The 23,395-nt window shown below is 38.1% G+C and overlaps 1 protein-coding gene across 2 annotated transcripts in view; it reads right to left on the bottom strand.

Moving 5' to 3' along the window:
- Positions 1 to 23,395, bottom strand: part of FAR1 (fatty acyl-CoA reductase 1) — a 34,068-nt gene that overhangs the window by 3,539 nt on the left and 7,134 nt on the right. The window contains exons 1-11 of one of the 2 annotated variants that reach the window (XM_053946283.1): positions 21,402 to 21,416; positions 19,621 to 19,815; positions 15,992 to 16,167; positions 14,497 to 14,676; positions 12,638 to 12,815; positions 12,055 to 12,099; positions 11,826 to 11,944; positions 11,291 to 11,358; positions 9,588 to 9,759; positions 2,775 to 2,904; positions 1,386 to 1,513 (exon numbers count right to left, since the gene is read on the bottom strand). In XM_053946283.1, the coding sequence (XP_053802258.1) occupies positions 1,386 to 1,513; positions 2,775 to 2,904; positions 9,588 to 9,759; positions 11,291 to 11,358; positions 11,826 to 11,944; positions 12,055 to 12,099; positions 12,638 to 12,815; positions 14,497 to 14,676; positions 15,992 to 16,167; positions 19,621 to 19,815; positions 21,402 to 21,404 (1,394 nt within the window). In that variant the 5' untranslated portion in view covers positions 21,405 to 21,416. Of the gene's footprint in view, positions 1 to 1,385; positions 1,514 to 2,774; positions 2,905 to 9,587; positions 9,760 to 11,290; positions 11,359 to 11,825; positions 11,945 to 12,054; positions 12,100 to 12,637; positions 12,816 to 14,496; positions 14,677 to 15,991; positions 16,168 to 19,620; positions 19,816 to 21,401; positions 21,417 to 23,395 lie in introns of those variants that run through there. The other variant, XM_053946284.1, reaches the window with a different exon arrangement.

Here is a 23,395-nt window from a genome sequence, read left to right as displayed (position 1 = left end):
CACGTAGAGATGGAAATGTTAAGAAAAACAACCAGAATTTGCTCTGATTTCTTAGACACAGAGCAATCTCTTTGGCTCAGTAGACCATGACAATTTATACTTTAAAGGCAGCTCTTTTTAGGGAACTACTGCCTTTATCTTGTTTGGAGGTAAGGCTGGGTTCCTTTACGAATCTTATTTGCAGAGAAGAACAGTTTAAATGTGTGTGTTACAAAAGCAATGCTTTTCAACTTGAGGAACAAATCTACCCAGTGGTTCCCTGGAGAAAAATGTCCCCTGGGCTGCCAAATCTGGCTAATACTAAGGCAGCAGACTCCAAGTTCAGATTAGAGTTAAGAACTAGATGGTAACAAAAGAGACCAAATTAATACCTCAGAGTAAGTGTAAGTCAGAATCTAAACTTCTTGCTAAGCAATCCACTTACAAACTTTAGAGCTGGGGCAATGAAAGGCTGCTCCAATACAAGATTATTTCTTGAGTCATTTTCACTATGATCCTTTGCACAAAGAATAGCAATGATGTGATCATTTCTATGCACTTTTTAATGGCATCTAAATAGAAATTTAAAAAACCACCCGAACAAAACAACCCAGAAGGGTCACTTGTTTAGCTATTTCCACAATTATCACAGATACTATCTTTCAAAAATGTATTTGTCATTTTAAGATTTACCAAACCCCTCCACAGCTGCAAATCTTTGTCTTTAGAATGACAACACAAGTCACAACCTGGATTGTTTCTCTTTGCACTATCAGGATGTAGCATTGCACAACAAGATGATTTTTATTTCACTCTTAAAAGAGACAAATCAGAAAGTCTACAGCTGCCTTGATGAATCAGCCAAGAACAAAACAAGAGCAACTGTGCTAATAAAATTCTGGACAGTACCAATCCATCCAAATGGCAGGAATTAAGTCACAGAGAAAAAGCTAAAGGAGGTCACCCTAGAGCACCAACATCAAAGTGTCCTGCTTTGAAGTGCAGAGTCTCTGCCTGTTTGTTTACCTGCCTCAAAAGATCACATTCCCAGAACAGCTATTGTTCTCATAAACCTCCCAAAGAAGCCATTCTGACCTGTGTAGCCACTTACCCTTGACCTTCCAAAAGACACTTGGGTAAAATCAAAAACCTGGATTACAGCATCCACACCGGTGATCCCTGACTGATACTGTAACTATTAATTCTGGGAGCAACTCAGGAACCACAACTACTTTAGAAAACACTTCAGACCACTGGACTGGAACAAAAGAATTGTGGAGAACCTAAGCAGTTGCTATTACAAACAATTAAGTCATTACATGGAAAAGCAAACCTGGACAAATGCAGGGCATAGACAATATAAAATTATACATAAAATAAATTTTAAAAATTAAGATTATACTTACTTATTTAAGTGTTTCCTAGCTGCAGGGAGGCCTGACATTTCTTCATTCAGCACATATTTCTTCGTTCCCAGGCAGTAATTTTCCATGTATTCTGCCCAGTGGAGGTGTCGAACATCAAAATTAAATGTCTGCATAAGAGAAAAGCTTTCACTGTTAGTTGCCTAAAAATTCACTTCTATATATTTAAATGAAAATAAATGTCTTTATTCCAGATAAATCCAATTTGCCTTTGACACAAGAAGGTTATCCTATCCTTAATCCTAGAAACAGTCCAGATTTAGGTTCAATTTCTGATTCAACCACCTGCTCGTGACATAATCTCTTCCAAATTTCAATCACTTCATGCCTTATTTTCCCTCCTCAGCAGTAATACTCTTCTCTCCACTTCTCAGTTTTCCCACTTCAACTGTCTGTAAGGAATTCCATTCTAAAAACAACTATTTTCTAGTATGTCAATTATTTTTAAGCAACAAAATAATTCTAATATGCTCTAAAAGAACCACTGCTCTGTGCCAAGTTCACAGTTTGGCAAGAGCAGGTTGCTGTTAGCTGTGCTTAGAGTTGTACAGTTCTATTTTAAGCACAATCATCTGAATGCCTTCTGCAGGAGAGAAGATCATTATGATAAATTTGATACACAAGTTTTTTACTGATGTATTGATTTCCTCATCTCAGGATTCTACAGAAACAGTGTTTAAATCCCAACAAAATGCAGCAATTTGAAAATATTAACAGTTCAAATTGTCTGGCATTTTATTCTTCAAATTATTCCTGAACTCAAGTTGGTAGGAGGAGACAAGAGGACAGGAAGGGGTGGAAATACTATCCACACAAAAATCACCAAAAGCTATTTTATTTCCTACATTTAGACAGCTTATTTAGGAATTTGGCAGCTTTTCTGGAATGTAACTACTGAACTGATCTGGAAAACATTTCAGTAGCAAAGACATCTTAAGAATAACAAAGCTGTTCCAATGCATAAGGGAATCTGAGTTTTTAGAACTGTAACTGGTAATTCTTATTCTGCTGAACACTAGTCAAAGTCATAGCAGAAGGGAAGTTTAAATTCAATTAGGGCACCTGAGCCATTGTTGGTGGAAGAGGTAGAGAAAATTTGGAGTAAAGTTAAACCTGGGAAGAAACAACTTTTCCTTCTCCGTCAACAAACTGTCATCCTTGTTTCACTTCTCCCTGCCCTTCTTCATCTCCTCATGTCACTGATGTAGCTTTTCACACAGCCCTGGCACATCTGAAAGGATCTCCCAGGAACCTGCAGTGCTGAGTTCCTCCTAGCTTAGCTGCACATTAGATCAGGTCCTTATTCTATCTTGAATTGCTGAGCTGCTGCCCCCCTCTCAGTCTCCACGGCCACAGCACACAGCCACTTGCCTTTCTGTCTTCAGGGGTTAGCTGGTTCATCAGCATGGTCATGTTCTCAGTGCTCCAGGTCCAAGAATTGCTGGTAAAGTACTCTAAAAACATCATGGACTTATGAAGACGTGTTATTGTCTTCATCATCCTGCGATCCGAGGCATGGCATGGACAGGTTACAGGGGTAAAGATTAGTTCAAAGAAGTGAAAATAGACAATAACATTTTTTACCCTCCAACCCCCTACCCCCCTCTCCAAAAATCCCATCTTGTTCTGTACCTAAAACATATTATATTACATCAATAGGATATTTCTGCATAGTATTGAAGTGAACTTTGGCTGTCCAATCTCTGCATAAACCAGAAATTATCATAGTCCTTTTTTTTCCTAATCCCACTTCCCAGTGGAATTGTAAATTACCATTTTTTTTTCTTTTTTATTAGGGGGAACAATATGTTGTCTTCTGTTGGTAATTCTTAGTTTGGGACAGGGAGATGGAACCCTTTTCCCTTCAGCACACTGGAATATTCAGCTGTAGTCAAGAGTCTGACTGGACAGAAGTCTCAAATTGCACAGAGCAGAATGTCTGTGCAGGACCTCCCCTTAAACAAGGGAGGAAGTTGCCCTGATCTTCCTGCACATTGTGCAAGACCAGATCTCTGTAACAGAACACAGGTTTTCATCATGCTTACTAAGAGATCAAGGCTTAAAACCACCAGCAGCAAAAGGCAGGAAAATATTTAAGGGCACAGACAGATCATAGAAGATTGTGTTCTATGCTACTTCAAAATATGCAGAAATACCTTCCATCATCCTTTATTATGCAAAGAAACTCTCTAAAATCACCACTTGGATTACAGAGAAATTATGTTATAAGGATCAATTTGGGCAAGTTTCTTTTTGATCATACCATCCAAAATGGCCCAAAAAAAAAAAAATAGTGTGAGTCATCCAGCCTCTCAGATGCAAAGCTTCCACATTTGTGACAAGCAAATTGTTTCAAGTGTCTCAGTGCTAGAGATGGCCACTCAATTTTAATAAGTACTAACTAGTACCACATGGCCTAATGCTATTAAATTCCTGCTTTGGGTGCTCAAGGTATTTCCATCTCACAAGAAATGGAAAACTGCTTCCAATTTGATCCTTATAGCAGGACACTGATCATTTCAAGCACAATGGTAAAGGGGGAGGCAAAGAAAGCAGAACCCAGTACTACCAGGAAATGGTTTTCTGAAGGTAAATTTTGCCAAGAAAGATCACAGAAGTAATAAAAACCAACTTATTTTTCTCTGAAAGTTGCAATGCATTTGAATGCATCTTGATGCATTCATACTTGTAGAAGGGATATAGTACATTGTCCCAGAAACTCTTCTAAAGAAAGTATTTTGCATTACATTAGTGTTCTTTACTAGCAGCTAGCATCTCAGTAGCTAAAACATTAAAATTTCCTCTTTTTCTTCTCACAGAATGGAGCAACACAAACCACAGAGACCACTGAAAAATTTAATTTCCAAAGCACAAAAAAGCATAAATATTTTTTTAAAACCTCATAGGAATATATCTACTAATTCAGAACTGACTTCAAATGTTAGACCAGCAGTTAATTTTATTACTAAGCACCTCCAGGAGCTTTCAAACATCTGCTTAGAATTTCACCAGTTGGGCAAGGTGGCACCAGTGAGGGCTGAGTTGAACTGGAGCTCCTCGGATGCAGAAATAATTGGGAATATAGATTCTGCATCCAAAACATATCCTGTGCAACCAAGACTAAACTGAACTGGAAAAAAGGAATGTTAGTTATGTCAAAACATTAGGAAAATAACTCAAAACTTGGAAAGCAAAGATCTCACTGGTCAGATAAGCCAAAAAGACCTGAGAGCTAAAAAGCCTGGATAAAATTAGTGCCAAAGAGCATTTAAGCCTTTTTGCAGAGCTCTGTCCACTGACAGTCTGAAGATTATTTAACCTGACTTGCCCTTTTGAACCTTCCCAGTCCTTATGCTAAGCTGGACTAGCAGTTGAATTTTAGAGTGCTTTGACTGCTACAGTTTAAAAACCTTGTGCCTCTGCAAAACACTAACTGAGCAAATGAATATCTGATTTAGATAAGTGTATATTTTGAACTTGTTTCTGGACACTGACATTGGTTTTCATTCTTGTCTTAAAAAAAAAAAACAACCCAAACTAAATTTAAACTAATGCAAAGATGCTGCTGGGATTCTTTTTTTTTCTGCTTATGGATATGATTTTAGAGCTTAGCTAAGCTGATTACAGGGAAAAAAAAAAAGCTTAAAAGAGGTTTTTTTCCCCTCCCTCCAACTCAAATTGGATTTAGCAGCTGATCACAGAACCAGCTGATTCAACTCATCAAGGAAAAAACTGTTTTTCTTTGTAGGATTAGTTTCTTTCTCTACCAGCCCAAAGAATCCAATTCTCCACATTATCTCAGCTGCTCTGCCAACGACAGAGTTGGCAGAAGTGGACCAAGTTTTTCTGTGACACTTTGCTGGTTTGCACTAAATCAACAGGATTTAGTGCAAACCACTACACTACACTTCTCTTTGAGGGGAGGAAAAAGCAGCCTGGTGACACTGAGAGATGTCAGCAATGTGGACACTGGTGGAGCTCTGGCAGACTAAGTCTTAACTTCAATGGCACCACATTCCTCCTGTGAATGACAACACACAACACTCAAAACCCAGCACGAAGTCACACAATGGAACTTTATCCCTCAACGTGAAGTTTTGAAGGTTAGTTATTCCAAAGACAGCCATTGGATATGAGTCATAAATACCAACACCAAATATAACTAGTCAGTACAAGATCAAGCATTGCATCACACCTTCCTCATCAGAAGACAGAAAAAAGCCAGCCCTGCTGACCATCTCACAGACCTGGGCATTAGTGGTAGGCAGCCAGTCTGGGTGACTTTCACCCAGATTCAAGGTAGAATTTTGCCTCCTGCTTTTGCAGTCCTAACTGCCGTCAAGACCAAGCACATTACAACAGTTTGAGAAGCACGTCACAGGAATTGAAGTTTAAACAAGTTAATTCAATTATCCATAAGTTAGGTGGGCTTGTTTCTATACCAGACAATTGAAAGTGACCTGGCTTAAGGTTACAACTGCAATTTGAAGAAGTTTTACACACAACCTATTGTCTCCAGGTTAGAAACAGTCCTAATGCCAAATACAGACTGATCCCTCAGTGGATCTATAGGCTGCCAGTCTGCAAGTCTCTGCAGAAGCATTACAGATAATTACTTTTTTTCTAAAGACTTCTCTAAAAAACACAGAACAAGCTTTTAGATTTGTCTTTGTTCAGATTTTCACCTGGCTGTAAGTTTTGGACTGTGAGACACAGTACTGAATTCTTTTCTTTCCAGCAGCTCTGTGGTTGCTTTAAGCACACAATTTAAGCACTGTGAAGATATAAAAATGTATTGATCTATTTAACATGATTATGCTCCTAACTCATTTCTGGTTTGTAAGACAGTAGCTACATGAAAGGTGCTGCCAGTTTTAAGAAGATTTAAATTGAAATGACAGATGTAAAAGACCTAATTTCATACCTCCCTCCATACATCAGCCACACCTTTCCTTTAGCTTTCGAAGAAGCAGAAACAGAAGAATTGCTGCAGAAATCTCTGAACTACAACTTGAAATATTTCATGTCACATGCCATTTGCTCAGAGCAACTGGGAAGATCTGCTTGGTGAGCACTTCTAAAGGCTTTAGCATTTCAAATATACCAAACTGCTTTTAAATAACACATGGTTCTGTCATGCTAAGCACTGTGCAAAGTAACAGGAGCAAACTATGCCTTGTATTAAAGATAATGAGACACCTAATAAGCTTTGCTATGCAACTAGGTATATATGGCAAGCTACCAACAACACTACCTTTAAACTTCAATGCTAAGGTTTATCACCACTATTTATGTAATTGCACAATGGTAGAGCATTATTTAGCATAAAATATTCAATCTTCATTATACCAGTCCTTTTTGTACATGTTCTTTCTATACAAATTTGGAAGAAATATTATATAGATTATTTCTTCCTTCCCTTTCCTTACCTTTTAATACTATCAGAGAATCATTAAATTCAAGAACCTTCAACTAGATGCAAAAATAGCAAAAAGATTTTCATTTTACCAAAAACATTGCTTCCACAATTGAGGTGCAAAAATATGACTTCCCAGAAAGATTACAACAGATAAGTGCTTTGAAAATAGGAATATTTTTGGTTTTAATTTTTATTATTATTAACATAATCATTTCATTCTGAAGGATCATAGACCTCATCTATCTCTAATTTCTTCCTTTTCTTCTACTTGATAAAAATTTTTGTTCGATTGCAGTACAATATCCTGATGAGTGCAGTTAAACCTGCACAATGATTTCATTATTTATTTTTCTTGTAGAGACTTCAGTGTACTCAGCACAGAGAGGGTAAGCACCCACCTATGTAAAGGCAAGTTAGCAGAGTATTTGTATTTTCTTGTGCTGATTTTATTACATTTTTACTATACTGTTGCTCTGCTAAATCACAGTGGAAAAGGTCACATTTTTAATTATGCCAGCCCCTCTTCACTCAGAACAGCGTTATATTGAATTTAAGAATATCCAATAATGTTTCCAAGTCTTTAGAAGTTTCTGAGTACATGCTACCTGGTAATTAATAACATTCTATCAACTGACAGAATGACCACAGCAACAGCAGTACACCCCTCCAGCCCATCAGTTAAAGCAGCTTCAAAGTACTAGAAAAAAGTGCAAGAGTAAAGATCTGTCTCAAAATTCCTGTATTATTAAACACTAGCTTGTTCCATTAGGATTTAACACTGCACATCTTCCTTGCATCTAGGTATTTGTTTGCTTTTATTGCTTGTCTTGCAGGCTCCCATTTTTAAATGCTTTAAAAAAAAGAGAGAGGAATGCTGTCTAATGAAAGCTGCATTCCTGTGAGCTGTGTAGCCAGCCTAAAAGCTGTGACTGAACAATAGCTCGTTTAGGTTTAGTTCAATCAGCCATCTTTTCTCCAAACTGGAATCTTGTGCATCATAGGAAACCCATCCAATCACTGTTATAGTAAGCCAAGTAGGAATATTCATATCAGTAAACATTTCTTTTCTATTCTGATAAGTATTAATGTCACCAATTGTACCAGTACTGATAAAAGTCCTAAATTCCATCTTTAGACATCAAGTAAGAACTCCGAGAAAAGCAATAACAAGATTCAACATTCCCAGTGTTAGAATATAAAACTAAACTAAATATTCAAAACTGCATGATTATTCACAGCCTCATTTTACTCCCACTGGTCAAATACTCAGCAGACCAGCTGCCTTTCAAAGCCTGACAAGATTCTGGCAGCACTCCTTCCCAGCCATGTGGAAGACAGGACGTTGGCATTTATAGTGTAACTATTTTAGTGAGGGATGAAGTTTTCATATCTGTCAGGGAATTTCTATCAATTTTTATTAAAAATAACTTGAAAAATGCAAGAGAACCTGGAAGCTAGGACGTTTTATGTACAAAATCTTCTTTAGAGTTGAAAATCTTAGAACTTTTTAATGTGGGAAGATTATTACACAGGCACAGCCAAGTGCCACTGCTGCTGCTCTAAGTATTACACTGTTGCAGCTGAGTTTTCCCCTACAAACCATTTACACAGCTCCTTTCTACTCATCCACTGCTGTGTTACAGACCTTTTCCCTCCTTGTAAGACAGACCTGGACTATAAAACAACAAATGAATACCATTTGTGTCAATACACTGTCACCACAGTGAAGGTTTTATTGTCTGAAGGCAAATGCTTGTGAAAATGTAACATAAGCAATGAGTTAAGGCCATATGGCTTGGCAAATCTGACACAAATTGAAGTGCTACTTTATATACCTTCTACATGATTTAGTTTAGCCTATTATTTTCACCACTTAGTTAGCCAAATACCACCCTAAATATTATAAACTGAATGGAATGTTGAGATGATACAAACCAACGTACCAGGTGAATTCGTATCATCTACAGGAATAATCTGCAATTAAAAGCTCAGTCCCCCATTCCATTTTCAGTTTATAAAAGCAACAACAACCTTAACACAAGCCACTTCTGAGAGTTTAATGACTGACTAGGATTCTGATCCAAGACATCCCCTGGACAGCATTGTTAGGCCATTAAATTCTTCAAAATGCAGCCAGTCATTAAACTCTTCAAAATGCAGCCACTGGATTCTTATTGCTTAGTTAGTAACCTAGAGAGTGCCCAGGCCAAGTCTTCTTTACAAGTCTCCACCACCTTATGGGCAAGACATTTTTAGCCCTTCCCCTCTTACCGTGGTTTCCGACCAGTCAATATGAGCAAAACATCATGGGAGAAAGACACTATAAAGGCATCTGCCCACCGACAGTAATGAAAGAGGGGTTTGTGGGAGAACTTTAAATCAGGTATTCTCACTACATTGTCTAATGGATATATCCTGTAACTGTTACTCACGGCGTTTTCTGTAGGAAAAAGTAAGGATCAACATATTTTTAGTATTTATTATCCAAGAACAAACACCATTTCTTCTATATAATTTAATTCTCTTGACTACTAAAACCCTCAAACTATCCAACATAAAACATCCTCATTTTTGCTAGAAAGTTCAAAGTCGCTTTGAATTTGAGGACCTGTTCTCAGGAAAAAAAAAAAAAGGTTGAGTTTTAGTCACAAAACATTCAGGGAAAGAAAAAATACCAAAAAATTAAAATCAACATACATCACAGTGTAAGCATAGCTTCATTTAAAAGTCAGAGGAACAAACAAGGCAGAGCCAGTCACCATTACCTTGGGCTTCTTCCAGTAATCCTGAGGTAGGTATCATACAGGAATGCTGGGGCCTTATGGCTTACAGCAATCCAGTAATGATATAAAAGGTGATTGGAAGTTAGATTTACATTGGGCCGTCTGAAGGCCTGTTCGAGAGGGTTCCTCTTGAAAGTGGAAATTACATGGTATTCTGAGAAAGAAAAGGGGCACAACAGCTTCGATAATCACCATGTAAAATGTAATGTTTTTCAAAGTACATTACAGGGTACAGCATCAACAGCAGTGTCTTTTTTAAATAACCACCCTAACTCTTCTACAGTGCACAGAAACTAAAACAGTTATAAGTTGAACTGGTTCTTGTTATTATAATCAAGAGGTGGTTTATGCCTTCATCTTCAGTACCATATTTTATTGCAGCTTCTCTCCTTCGGTTCTCTACCTTAGAAGTTGGTGGTTTCAAATACTGACAGCAATTTCAGTTTATAAAGCAAGTAAAGCTATTTAAATAGTCATCTATATTTCATGAAGAGGGTTATTTCGTTCACTTGTGTGAAGAATTTTAGAACAGATTGAGGACTCTGCAGTTATCTGAAGTGATTTTAAATGATATTTTCAACTAATTTATCCAAATTTAGGCATTAAGAAAAAAGCAATTAGAGTGGGACTCCATGAGAAATTCTTGGTAATACCCGTAAATTCAGTACATAACAAATATTGCAGGATCAGGGTCTCTAAAAGTTATGTGGAAATTCACCTCTCCTTTTAATCTTCTCTTATAACTTTATGCTGTTGTTTATAGACAGCACTTAAATACTCTGATTCAAACTGGGATATAAGCGAAGTCAGCAATTTTCCAAGTTTATTTGAAGCAATAATGTTTGCAACAAATCCAGGTAAAATGGGCAAAAGCAAGTAAAATAGATTTAAGTATTGAGGTTAATTGAAAGAAAAAAAAATAATCTGAGCTTCAGGATTCAATTTCTAAAAAAACTGAAAATTAATAAATGGTTTTACTATGCCAATCAGCTTGTATTGTTGTTTACATTAACTATTACAAAGCTGCTGGCCTGTGGGTTACATCCTAGGCAGGATATCTTAGAGTTGAAAATATGCAGTCATATTTCCTTAAAGGCTACTCTTTCCTGTACATGAATTGTTCAAGTGTCATGCAACAATCTGAATACTAAAAAAGCCACCTCAACCAACAATCAGCTTAAGCCAAACACAAAGAGCTACACAAGGGCAAAACTATTACCAGACCTCTCAATTATGCAGCTGTACAAAACTTTTAATTGTGGGCTGCTTATTCATATGTTTTTTCATATGTATTGATGTTGGCATTACACCCAGCATCACTACTGCTCCTCTGAGCAATACTTCTCTCCACACACTACCTACATTCTGTGGATTAGGTCATGGCAGCAGCAAACAGAAAAATCAGTTCTCCCATAGTTGAAATTATTAATGGAATAAGAGTAACAAAAAATAAATAAATAAATAAATAAATAAAAACCAAACGAGATGGAGGCAGTGCTGCAGAGGAAGGGGGAGGGAGAGAATTAACAGTGGAAGCTAATGAGAATGCACAATTCACTGCAAAATTGAGAGGTATGGCTAAAATACCAGTTTCAAAAATAAAAATGCATTATGGTTTACTGATTATAACTGGTTTGATTTTCTTTTTGTATTAAGGCTAATGAGAAAAAAGAAACATGGCATACCAACTTCACTCCAGTGGAAAGGATTGGTGCCACCTGTTGTACAGTTATACACCATAACTCTTCTTGGTCTGGGGGAAAATAAAGATAACAGAACAAGTTAGAAGAAAAACAGCCTTTTAAAAACACAGACAACAGAAAAGATGCCCAAAGTTATCCTTTCCCTCAATAGCATCATTTATATAAAGCATCAGTCTCATGGTCAATTTTTTGCTTTAGCAACTTTCAGTATTTTTCTCCTTCTTTAATTATCTTTTTTCTATATCAGAGAAGGCATCACCCACACTATTGCAGGTTGTATTGATTGCAAACAAGATCCAGGAAAGAATTTTCAGACATAGCTTCACAATATCAGTAGGTGATGTCTTCCTCTGGCATAAGCAAGTTACTCTTTGAGAGACTAACCTGCCAGAACCTTAGATTCCTTTGTCCTGAGGGAACAGCAGGACACTGATGAGGATTTCAATACAAGACTGGTTTACTAAATACACAATATCATTTCCAAATATTCAGTACTCTCTTTTGTCACCATTTATACCTATTAATTGCAGAATACCAGGCTGCAGCGAGTGTGGTATTGACAACAACATCTATTGGGACAAGATCTGCTACCGCATTGTTGGAAGCTCTCATTGTTCGAAGAATTCCTTTTCCTGCCTTGAAGAATAAAAAAACAACAAAGAGAGACAAAAGACCCAGCAGTGAAACATATGAAGCTTTTCTGCCTCCCAAAAGGAAGGGGAAAATTAAGTATATTCATTACTTACAGCAATGAAGATACCACTAGGTCCATTGAAGTTATCAATCCAGCCCTATTAGGAAGGAGGAGAGGGAAAGGATTTGGTTAGAGCATACTGAAGTCAGCAGTCACTTTTTCAAGTGAAAATCTGAGCAGTTTCTACATGCATAAGGGGTGGAGGAAAAGGAGACCAAAGAGGAGAAAGATTTTTAACTCCATGTTGCTAAATAAAGCTTTTCCTTAGCAAATTCTGATGCTGTAACAAGCTCCTATGACTCAGACAAGAGATCTACACATAGGACACCATGGTTCTTCAGAGAGGCTTATTTATTTCTTAGTGAATGAACTGCAATTGTCCATAAAAATACGTTTATGTTCAAAGTATTAAGGTTTACAAGTATTTTTAGACTAGGAACTTAGGTGTTTTTCATTCTTGCTCAGCTTTGATGACAGTATTTAGACTCTACATACTGTTATCAGTCATCCAGAAGCAACCAAGACACAACTTCATGGTACAAGAAAATTTCCTCTATGAAGGTCACTGGATAAAGAGGCTCCCAGTGTTTACTACAGTCCACAGCAAGATGGTCAGGGACAACTCAGGGACTTACAGGGAAAGGCTCCTTCCAGCTGGCACCAATGATGGACGGCCTTACAATGGCAATGTTTAAATTTGCACCTTCCTGCTGCACCACAAATTCAGCTAAGGCTTTTGTGTATGTGTAAGTATTAGGTCTCTTGCCTAACAGTTTAGGAGTAATATCATTCACTAGGTCATCATCCATCCACCTAAAGAAACAAAACAAAAAGCAAGTGTAAATTACTGCATGCTGCTTCACTGGGGGGTGAAATGATGAAGTTACCATGACTATTTTTTTCTCATTTAAAGAAAAAGGGACACACACCTAAACAAAAACAAGTTTCTCAGACAAACAAAGGATTGCACGTTCAGTGTCCATCAAAAGAAGCATACTGGCATTTATTTTTTGCCCTGGTAATTCATTTGTAACACACCAACTACAGAGCAAGCAATACACTCATTTCCAATAATCCAAATTCTGTCAACCAAGTTCCCAAAGATGGAGTGCAGACACAGCAAATTAGTCTTTGGAACATGGGCTTACTGCATTATGATCTACAAAGTGATACCACTCTGATGGAGTCCCACTAGTGGTGGTGAGCAATCACATACCACCCCTGAAGCAAGCTGGTCACAGTGTTTCTCCCTTTAAATTAGTAAAATCTTGTCATTTCATCTTGCTTGTAATAACCTTCAGTTATAGCACACAAGTGAGAAAGATGGGCCTCTTCAACTGTTGCTACTTTGGTATTTTCACTGCAAAACAGGACTTGAATTTTATTTGCTTTGGTCTCTTAGTCACAGAAATGGAATTTATTGTTTTTCACCAATGTCATGTTACAAAATGGTCACACATGATATGAGGGTAGGAAGAGGGGTAGTGAAGGCTAGAGATCACTCTTTTATAACTTAACAAAAGCCTCCCCTCAGGAGTTCTAAAGTACACACAGCTGTCCCAGCCCATACCAAACAGTTTAAGTTACATTTGTCTCTTCACAAGTCAGATATTCAAATATATGACTGTTTTGCAATCCCTCATTTTTAAGTGCATTTAAAGTCAATGTTATCAAAAAGGCTGGCTCAATGTGCATTCTAGGTGGTGGCTCACTTGGTTTTAATGTTAGCACTCTCCCACCTAAAATAACAAGTTAAAGTAGGTATTTTACTTTTCAATTAGTTTTTTTCAGTTTCATGCTTCTCTTCCAAGAGGTGATATTTTGTACAACAGGTAAGAAGGAAGAGCGACTGATGTAGAGCTGCATTACACTTATCCCACATTATCAGCGGTTTCAGAGTTTGACAGCTACTAAGTAAGACCTCAGGACAGTTAATATACACAAAAAAATACCAAATGTAAGTCATTTTTCCAACCCATAATGCCCAATTCAAGCCTCAAAGCTACAGAAAACAGATTTTTAATGTCTGGGCTCTCAGGATACCTAACAGAACCACTTCTACAATAAGTAGTATTTGAGCATCTCCGTCTCATCTTGCAATGGCACTTAGGTGGATGTAGTAGAGGCAGCTGTTCAAGGCACCTCAGTTTTATCCTCTCCTTCACAACGCTGGTACCAGCATTATCAGCATCTCCTGATTCAGCCAATCATACAGCTGAAAGACTGGCACTCTCAGCACTGAGGAGGCATCACGAGTAGATGTGAGCATCTCTCTCCTTCAGTACCCCTCCACACCCAGCTCAGCTTAAAGGAAGCATAAACTTTAACCCATGTCCCTTACAGAGAAGGGGAGTGTCAGGCATGCTGTCAGACCTATGGGACAGCGTAAGGTAACTCTTCATTTTTACAGCTCCTAACCATTTTTTGGCACTCCAATAGCAGGAACAAAAAGAATACAGATTACCCAAGTAAATTCATAAAACATAACACGTACTCAAGGGAATCTATCAGCTTCTTGGGATCCACAGGAGGTGGGTACACGACTTCCTCAATCTGTTTCCGATTGCAATATGCATAGGCGGTGGAAACGTGCATGAACACCTCCAGATTCTTCATTCGCCGTGCCAAGGAGAGGAGCTGTTGTGTGGCAACCACATTTAACTGCACAGCATCTCTATTGATTAAACAGAAATGTCATGAGTAGAAAGCAAGACAAAACCAAGAAATTTATTCCTAAATGCCTCAGTGCTGGGTATATAAAGTATCCCTGAATTCTCCACCCTACCCCAAAAAAGAAGCATGGAGACTGCCCTAATTTTCTGCTTAGAATAATATACCACAGTCCTAATCTAGAACATCTCTCAATGTTCTGGATATTTCTCCTTTTCTTAACAGCATCCTTTGATTTCTTCTATCTAAATCCCAATTATGTGCTTGCCATAAAACATAAAGGAAATAATGCAACACAACACCAAGTTTCCATAAGATGCACCTTTGAACTTCCAAGTTCAAGCTGAGTTAGGTCAACAACTTGGAAGCTTAGTGGGCCAGTAAGTTGGAGACTGGCATCTTCTTGTAGGATAGCAAAAGGCTCCATACAGGATGGAAGGAAGGGGGGAAAAAAAGGCAAACCACTCCAGCTTCACTGCTGCTCATTACAATCTTTAAGGACACTATAGCAGAGTAGGTGTATCTCTGCAGCTCCCAGCATGTAACAGCTTGCTGACCAACTCCTATGATTATTTTATAGTTTACATCTTCTCTCCAGCCTACAGGCTTGCTGTGGGCACCAGTTTCCTTGTACAGAGTGTACTATCAAGTTTCAAGAGTACAGCTAAGCAACACTTCTTTGCAATAAAAGTGTTACATTAACAACAACAACATCAGTATCCCTCAAACAATCACTAAGTTCCAGAATGCTTTATCTCAAATTATTACTGAAGTGGGGGACAGAAAAGGGGAGCATTATCCCAAAGCAATTAACATCAATGGTAACTAATTAGTTTGCTACCTCCTTCAACAAGTCAAAGGAGCTCATAATCCCAGCTGTGTGCACCACTTTTTCCACTTCCTGTTTTCATCTCTCTCCCAGTGCATCTACTTCCCCCCACTTCTTCCAATGCAAACCTCCTCTATTAATAAGGGACTTTTAAAAGACAGGAAGAAAAGCTGAGCTGTATTTCATCTCCTGTTTTTCTTATCAGGTAAGAGAGCAAGCACTAGAGCCTCCCACACACAGCTTTTCTCACAAAACTCTATTCTCTGAAAATGTGCATTCCCTTTCTAACAAGGCAGGCCAAAGGAATAGTTTGCACTGCCCTTTATACACCAGGGGAAAAACTAACATTACTAGGGAGCACAGTAGATGTAGCTACAGCTTATTTTAGCCTTCCTACCCATATTTGCAATATTGGGCAGACACCTGATTCACTCCCTCCCTTTGAGCACCATTGTTTACCAGACCAGGGTAAACAAAATGTTAGACTCACCTTAGTGTTTCATTGAATCTGACTGTAGCAGCACAATGAAATATAATATTAATGCAATCTATAAGTTCTTCCTTCATTGGTTTACTAAGATCCAGTTCAGGCTTCGCAAGTTCACTCACAACTACTATTATTTTTTCTTTGAAGTCTGGTTGCTCTTCTCTCAATCTGTCAAAGAGCTGTCAAAAATAACAGGACTATAAACTCACTGAAGGTAAGAGAAACATTTCACTGAAGTGAAGAAAAATCCCACATTCTTTGTCTATACCTCCTAACTTCTCAACATCATCAGGAAGTTAGGACAGTGCATTAGCAATATACCATAAGAACAAGTTACAGACTTCCCATGAAGCAAACTATATTTTTTTCCAACATAAGGAAAGGGAACACTTCCCAAGCTTGATAACAGCTATTCAAATTCTTACAAAAGTCATGCTGGATTTTAGGTTTAGAAATCCTGCATTAAGATTCACAAATTTCCAGTGATTTAAGAAATACTATCATCAAATTATGCCAGTCTTGAAGAACTTCCAGATTATTAAAAAAAGAAATAGTTTCTCTGGCTAGTTAAACAAAAAAAAGGCATATGACATTAGAACATCTGATTAAGTTTTATCGAATTGGTGCTCCACAGTTCCGCCTGAAAAAGATCTCACCAAAATTATATTTCATCACGAATTCTTCTCATAAATAGCTGGGTTCTAACCAGGTGGCTTACACACAGATCAAAATTCTTACCTCACCTTATTTACAGTCATTAGTATGCAAGTTTTCCTGAGTCACACAGTAGTGTGGCAGTAAAACACCCTTGAAAGTTGCAGAAGAGCAGACCCTTCTTTACTGTCCAGGGGACAATATCTTGTAACTGCTTCAACACCAGTCAATTATATTGTATTAAAATCACAGCAGTACTTTCTTTTTCCCACCCAAGCATGAGGTTATACCAAACACAAATAGCCAGAAGACATTTCCTTACAGAATGACATTAATGAATTTTAAATTATAAATTAAGTCACCTAAAGGTGCAGTTTCACAACACTTCAAGCAATCTAAGTTTATATTTCTACCACAGAGACTGGTCCTTCTAATTTCTTTATTCCTGATGCTTCTCTGACACTGGAAGAGCAAGAAGCCCCAGAGCTATGTGAGCAGCTGCTCAGGTCCAGCTCTTTTTTTAGAGACGTTTTTTCAGCCCAAACATGAGCAAATGCAGCTCATTGTGTGGCCATCTGAAGTAGCAGTGCTAATTCCACAGTGAGAACACAGGACATCTCCACTTTTCGAGGCTCGACTGGACTTTGCAAACATGAAACTTCACTTTATAGGATAAAGCTGCCAAGACAGAGTTTAAAGCCTCTGCAACTCTTATGGGTACAGCAAACAGTTCTTACCTAAGGGCAGAAATTTTGTATGATTTTTAACAATAAGCCTGTTATGTTTTCGGTTGGAATGATGGCACCTTCCTCCAGGGAGCTGAAGCAGCTGCCTCTTAACCATATTAATGTGTGATATTGCATTGTAACAGAAAAGCAGTACCATGGATGAGCTCTTAAAGAGACAGATTTTATTTTTCATGCATCTATTACATCTCTTATATCCCTTTTCACATCCACAGTCATGCACTATTCCTACACACCTCTCACTAGCACTGACTCCAGTACTAAGGAGAAGAAATACCTAGACTGTATGCAATACATATGGCAAATCAGCAGAGGAATAAGATATGTGAAGTCCAAAGAAAGTAGAAATCTCAACACTGTTTTGTTATTTGTAGCCCAGTTTATTTCACATTTATTTTATTTATTACCGCATTCACCCATTTAGATTTCAAACTCTTCAAGAAACAGAATGTTGAAACATCTGCAGAACATTTAATGAGTCCACCTAAATTGTGAAGAGTTACTGGCAGTGCCCTTGCAACTGGACAGCTTAAGACAATAGATCTTATAAAAATTTTCATAGACTTCCAGAAGAATCTTGATGACATTAGAGCCATTTAAAAATGGACTTTCAATCTTTTCTAATCACTTGATGAAGACAGAACAAAGATCTGGCCCTATTCTACATCTCTGCATAGATGAGCAACTCCATCCCTGCAGGTTCCTGCCTCAAGCAGTAACTCTGCTTACCAGGACTTCTGCTGTGAACCTGCTCCAGCAATAAGTGCACACCAAGACTCAAATCACATCAGATTTTTATCTCAATGGGAGCTGGTACAGACTACAAGCAGACTTTGACTCAAATTTAAAAGCCTTTTATAGCACTTTGCCCAAAAGCCATACTGAGCCTTACTGCTTACCAAAGGTTAAGTCAGTCCACACTAGGCTACTTCTATCTCTGCTCAAATACTCCCCACCTTTCTTTGGGTAATAGTGTATACAAAAAGAGGATTGAGAAAATTTTCCTTTTGCATCTCAGAGCTTAGTCTGGAGATATTTTCCTTGTTTCAGGGCAGTGACAAACTGAAGGTTTAATGTAGAGAGAACATGAAACTGAATTTTAAGACAGAACACCACTGTAACTCATTCTGTTGTGTTTTATGACATTGCACAAGACTACAGGAAGATGCTTTTTGAGCAATGAGTCATAGTTTTTTGACTGGTTACAGAAAATAATTAACTAGGGAACAGCCATCCTCATATCTGCTATAATCCCAGCTAGTCAGAGCTGTAGAAATCCGTTGCTGTACTTTAAACAACTTACCCCTAAGTGCATTCATAGTTCCTTATTGATTTCCCTTTAGCACCTTCTAAGAACACACTTTGTACAGACTACATTGTATCTCAATGAAAAAATTAAACTCCTGACACTTGTATTTCACAAGAGAAAAGCCTAGATAGAAATAAACAAACTCTGCTTTAGCAAAGTTCATGCTAGAAATCCCTCCTCATCCTGTTCATCCTTCCCATTATGAACAGGATACTCTCTAAGGAGAAAGATGGGCAACAGAGATGGATGATTCTACACACAGTAAGAAGGGCCAGCCTAGCTCACCAGAATATCAAGGTAATGAGTCTTTTCAGGAGCAAAGTATTTGACCCAGCTTGCACAGAAAATCATTTAGAGAGCCACCTGGATAATTCCACAGCACAGACCTTCAGTGCTTTTCTAGCTGTCACAGGCTGACCAACAGAAATCTGTAAATCTGCTAAGCCAAACATTTCTGTTCCACTTACAAATGTAAGTTCCTGTTGAGATGACACATTCTTATTTACTGCTTGATCCAGTAGCACATTCCAGAAAAAAAACAGAAGGCACAAGGTGAAAAAGTGACTCACTTGAGATCTTTAAGAGTCTCAATCCATCTTACAACTCCCAGTCCACTACCTTTTGTACTTGATTTTATAATCCCTTAGCAAGCTCTAACACAGATTTTTACTTCTCATTTCTGCATTACAGCTGAACATCCTCCTCCTGAATTATATACAGGATAATTTTCAACTACTGGCTTTGCTAGAGACTAATATCATGAAGCACTGCCAGGTCTTAGATTTTTGTATTTCTGTTAGAATTAAAAAAAAGAAAAATTAACAACAACATTTTGCTTTAGACAAACTGAAGCTGTTCTCAAAATGAAATGAGAACATCATAATGAAGGATAAAAATGAACTTTGTAAGCATATGACACATACCTTACAGCTAGTAATTTCTTCTATTCGTGCTTCAGGTGTCTGCTTTGCTTTTTTTCTTACCAGCACATACACTGCTTTCACTTTAGGACAGGATCTGAGCAGCTTTTCCAAAAGCACTTTTCCCACAAAGCCTGTAGCTCCTGTCAGGAGGATGTTTTTTCCTTCATAGTACTCAGGAATGGAAATCATTGTGACCTTTACAAAAGATAAAAACAAAAAGCATGTTAAAGAACTTACCAAAGAGTTCAGATTTGCAGAAGATTAAATAATTTTATCTGTGCTGTTTATACCTGAAAGAAACGCTTAATAGATTTTTTTACCTATAACCAGTACTTGAAGCTGTCTTTTTTTACAACATTCTGAAAGACTCCCACAGGGTCACTACAATCATTCCAGATCTTCTAAACTGCTCCTGTTAACAGGGTTTTAAAGACTGAGACATCCACTCAGCCCAACTTCAGCATGTTTTTGCCTCTGTGTGCAAGGTCCTTTACCACTCCAAGGGGCTGCTCCATGTGAACTAGAGGTTGTATCATTAAAATGTACTCACAAGTGGATTCTTCAAACCCACTGACAGAAGACAGGGAGCCAAGCATCCCAATTGCTGGTTCTGGAATTTTGACAGTGCCAGCAGAGCCCCCTGTCACTGTTAGGATGAGCCTCCCTACCAATTAAACTAAAACAGAGAGAAGGTTGAGTCAGTTGTTTGGAATGGGATCTAATAGTTTTACATTTATTACAAAAACCCATACAGATCCACAGATGAAGAGTTTTCCAACTTCTTCATCCATTAAGTCATTTGGGAGGAAAAAAAATCAAATAAAGTCATTAGAATTGTCAACAAACTAAGATGTAACCACAAATACACCTCCTAATAAAATGAAGGGTAAGGGATTATTACTCAAATTAAGCACAAAGCTAGAAAGTGCTTTAGATTTTGCTTCAGTTAGTAAGTTAACCTTGAGAATCATGATTCTTTCCCCTCCCTTCATCAACCTCTTGGAAATGATGTCATTCTTGCTAAGAGAAACTGAAAACTCTTTTTAAGGACAAATATGGTATGTCTCATAATAAAGTGAGAACATGGCCTTTAGGCTCCCTAGAACTCAACCACAGTGCATCACCCAGAGCTACCATTCTTTTAAGCCAGCTATAGCAACAAGGTAGCATTATGGATACACTTCCACCACATTTTACCCATCTTTCTGATTAGACTCATAAAAATCCTGAGCTGATGTAGTGACTGTCTCATTATAGTCCTCGAGGGCAGTTCCACACAAACTCCTACGACCAAAACACTCCCAAAAAGGGACCACAGAGAGTCACAGAACATTCTGAGTTGGAAGGGACCCACAAGAATCATCCAGCTCTCAAGTGAATGGCCCATAAGGGGCTGACCCTTGGGACTGACAGTCTTGGTGTTATCAGCATCATGCTCTGACCAACTGAGCTCATCTCAGGGATAGAATCCATAAAACCATGGTACTAAAAAAAAAAACCTGACAGAATTGAGAATCTTTAAACACAGATGGAATGCTTCTTAGGCAAATATGGATTACAACAGTGAATACCTCAACAGGGTGAGAACCCTTCTTCACCTGCCACCCAGGAATAAAGGTGCAACTTCTAAATTCACTCAGTTCTTTCAAGACAGCAAGATACTGCAAGCGGGGATTTAGCAGGGATTGCACAGAATGTATGTTAGGAGTGAACAGCTAATTTGTCCTTTTTGCCTGAAAAGTTCCAAATGTTTTTGGAACGCCTATTTGTCAGGTACTCACCATATCAAAGCAGTTGTGCTGTTTCTCATGTGCTCTTATCTCAACTGTCTCTGAACAAGTTCCAAATGATTACTTGCTAGAAATGAGTTACTACCTGCACAAGTCCTGGTTTCACAAGTCTGGGTACCAAGTGCTATGTCAGATACTCCAGATCCTTATTTTGACTCCCTTCTTTGAGAAGTGAAGCACCTGACAACAGACAGTAGGATACAGCAGCAAGTTTAGAGAACAAGCACTACTGTTTCCACTGACCACAGTACATCATCTGGAATTGTTTCTTTGAAGGTCAAGAGAAAAAGCTATTTACATTAAACCACTTTCACCACACAGTTAAGAGACTCTAATGCAAATTTGAAAGCACAGCTCCTGCCATGAAGCATGGGGTGCAAGACACAGCATGCTTATGAGTCATTTTTCCCTGTTCAGTTAAGACACAGGCCTGTTGTCTTTACCATGGCTCAAAGTCACAGTTAATGCTCTTCAGGTATGTCTTGCCCATAACTTTTGTTCTCCTGGTCTTTGTGTACACCATTCACTTCCTCCTAAAGATCTGCATGATCGCTCCCATATATAGGACAGCATTTCAGTTCCCTCAAAGAGGGAGGCAAAAACTCATGCAATCATTACTGCAGCAGTGTTATCACTAAGATTCAGTTTTGCCATGGCTCCTAAGTACCCTTCTTACTAACTTACCTAAGTAGCCATCATTTCTCTTTTTCACACTTTGAGACTCTATGAGAGTATCTAATACTATCCCATTCACCTGTCCTTCCTCAAAGAAAGGTTTAATCCTGCTTCTGACACAATGCCACAACCTCAGCATGCAAACCTTTTAACATGGGCAGAGTCTTTGGATACGTCCACACAAGAGCCTTGGGCAACACCCAATACATGGCTATGGTCCAACATCTGTTTCTGAAAGCTAAAGCAATGAAAAGTTATGCTGACAGTGGAAATACCTGTGTTGCTGTAGTCCAGCTTTTTAAGTGGCTGCAAAATCTGACAATATTTAGGCTCATGTGATGTAAAGAAAAGTGGCACAAAACAGATCAAAGTTTCCTGCCTCAGTCATTTCTGATCATATTCCTTTGTGTAAGAGGCTGAAATCAGAATACCAGACCTACAAAACATCAACATCCAGAGCTATGATGAACCATAATGATGAAATGGATTCAATTAAAAAACCAGGAACATCCACAAATACTCACATTCACACTTGGGAAGCAGCAACACTTATATGTTTGCAGGCTAATATTTTATACTTTTTTTTTTTTTTTTTTTTTTTAGGATTGAGTAATGTTTCCTTTAAGAAACTTTCAATCCCTCTTTTCTCTTTAGCCTGTTCTCCAACAACCAGATTTTGGTAGACCTTATTCATAGCAACTTCCCACACTGAGATTGTCTTCTACTTCCATTACTCTGGAAGATTCTAGCTAGAAAACATAATTGGTGACTTTTTCAGAAGTACACATTGCTGTCAACATTACAGCAACAAACACAGGGATTGTGAGGGAACTGCCTAAAAGCACCAAAATGGATTTAAAGGGTAAAAACCATGCATGGAATCTAGGTGTGAATGATCAAAGTCTGAATCCAGCAGCCTGTGCTTTGCTATGTTAGAAAGAAAGGTTATCTCAAGCACAGGGAAAGGAAAGAATGTTCCCATCCTCCACCTACCTTTCCCTGCCTTCTCCGAGAATGCATCTCCATGTGCCAGTTAGCATAGCACTGCTGGCAACTCCTCATCTCAAACTCAGAAGGGTCTTCCCTCACAGGTATAATATATTACTTTTTTAAGTTGTTTACAGCAGCAAATTACTGAAGTATCACAGAATTTATGGGGTTGGAAGAACTATTTTATAATTATGTTTGTAAATAAAACTGTCAAGAAATACACATAGTTCCTATCAGAAATTTAGTTTAGTCTCTAACACTTAACAAGCTGGTGCAGATGCAAAAAAAAAAAAAAAACTACCTTGCAAGACACCACAGCA

Source organism: Vidua chalybeata, chromosome 6 (genome assembly GCF_026979565.1).
Source record: "Vidua chalybeata isolate OUT-0048 chromosome 6, bVidCha1 merged haplotype, whole genome shotgun sequence".
Classification (NCBI taxonomy): domain Eukaryota; kingdom Metazoa; phylum Chordata; class Aves; order Passeriformes; family Viduidae; genus Vidua; species Vidua chalybeata.
Note: the sequence above shows the minus strand (reverse complement) of the source record. Positions and strands in the feature narration are given on the sequence as shown.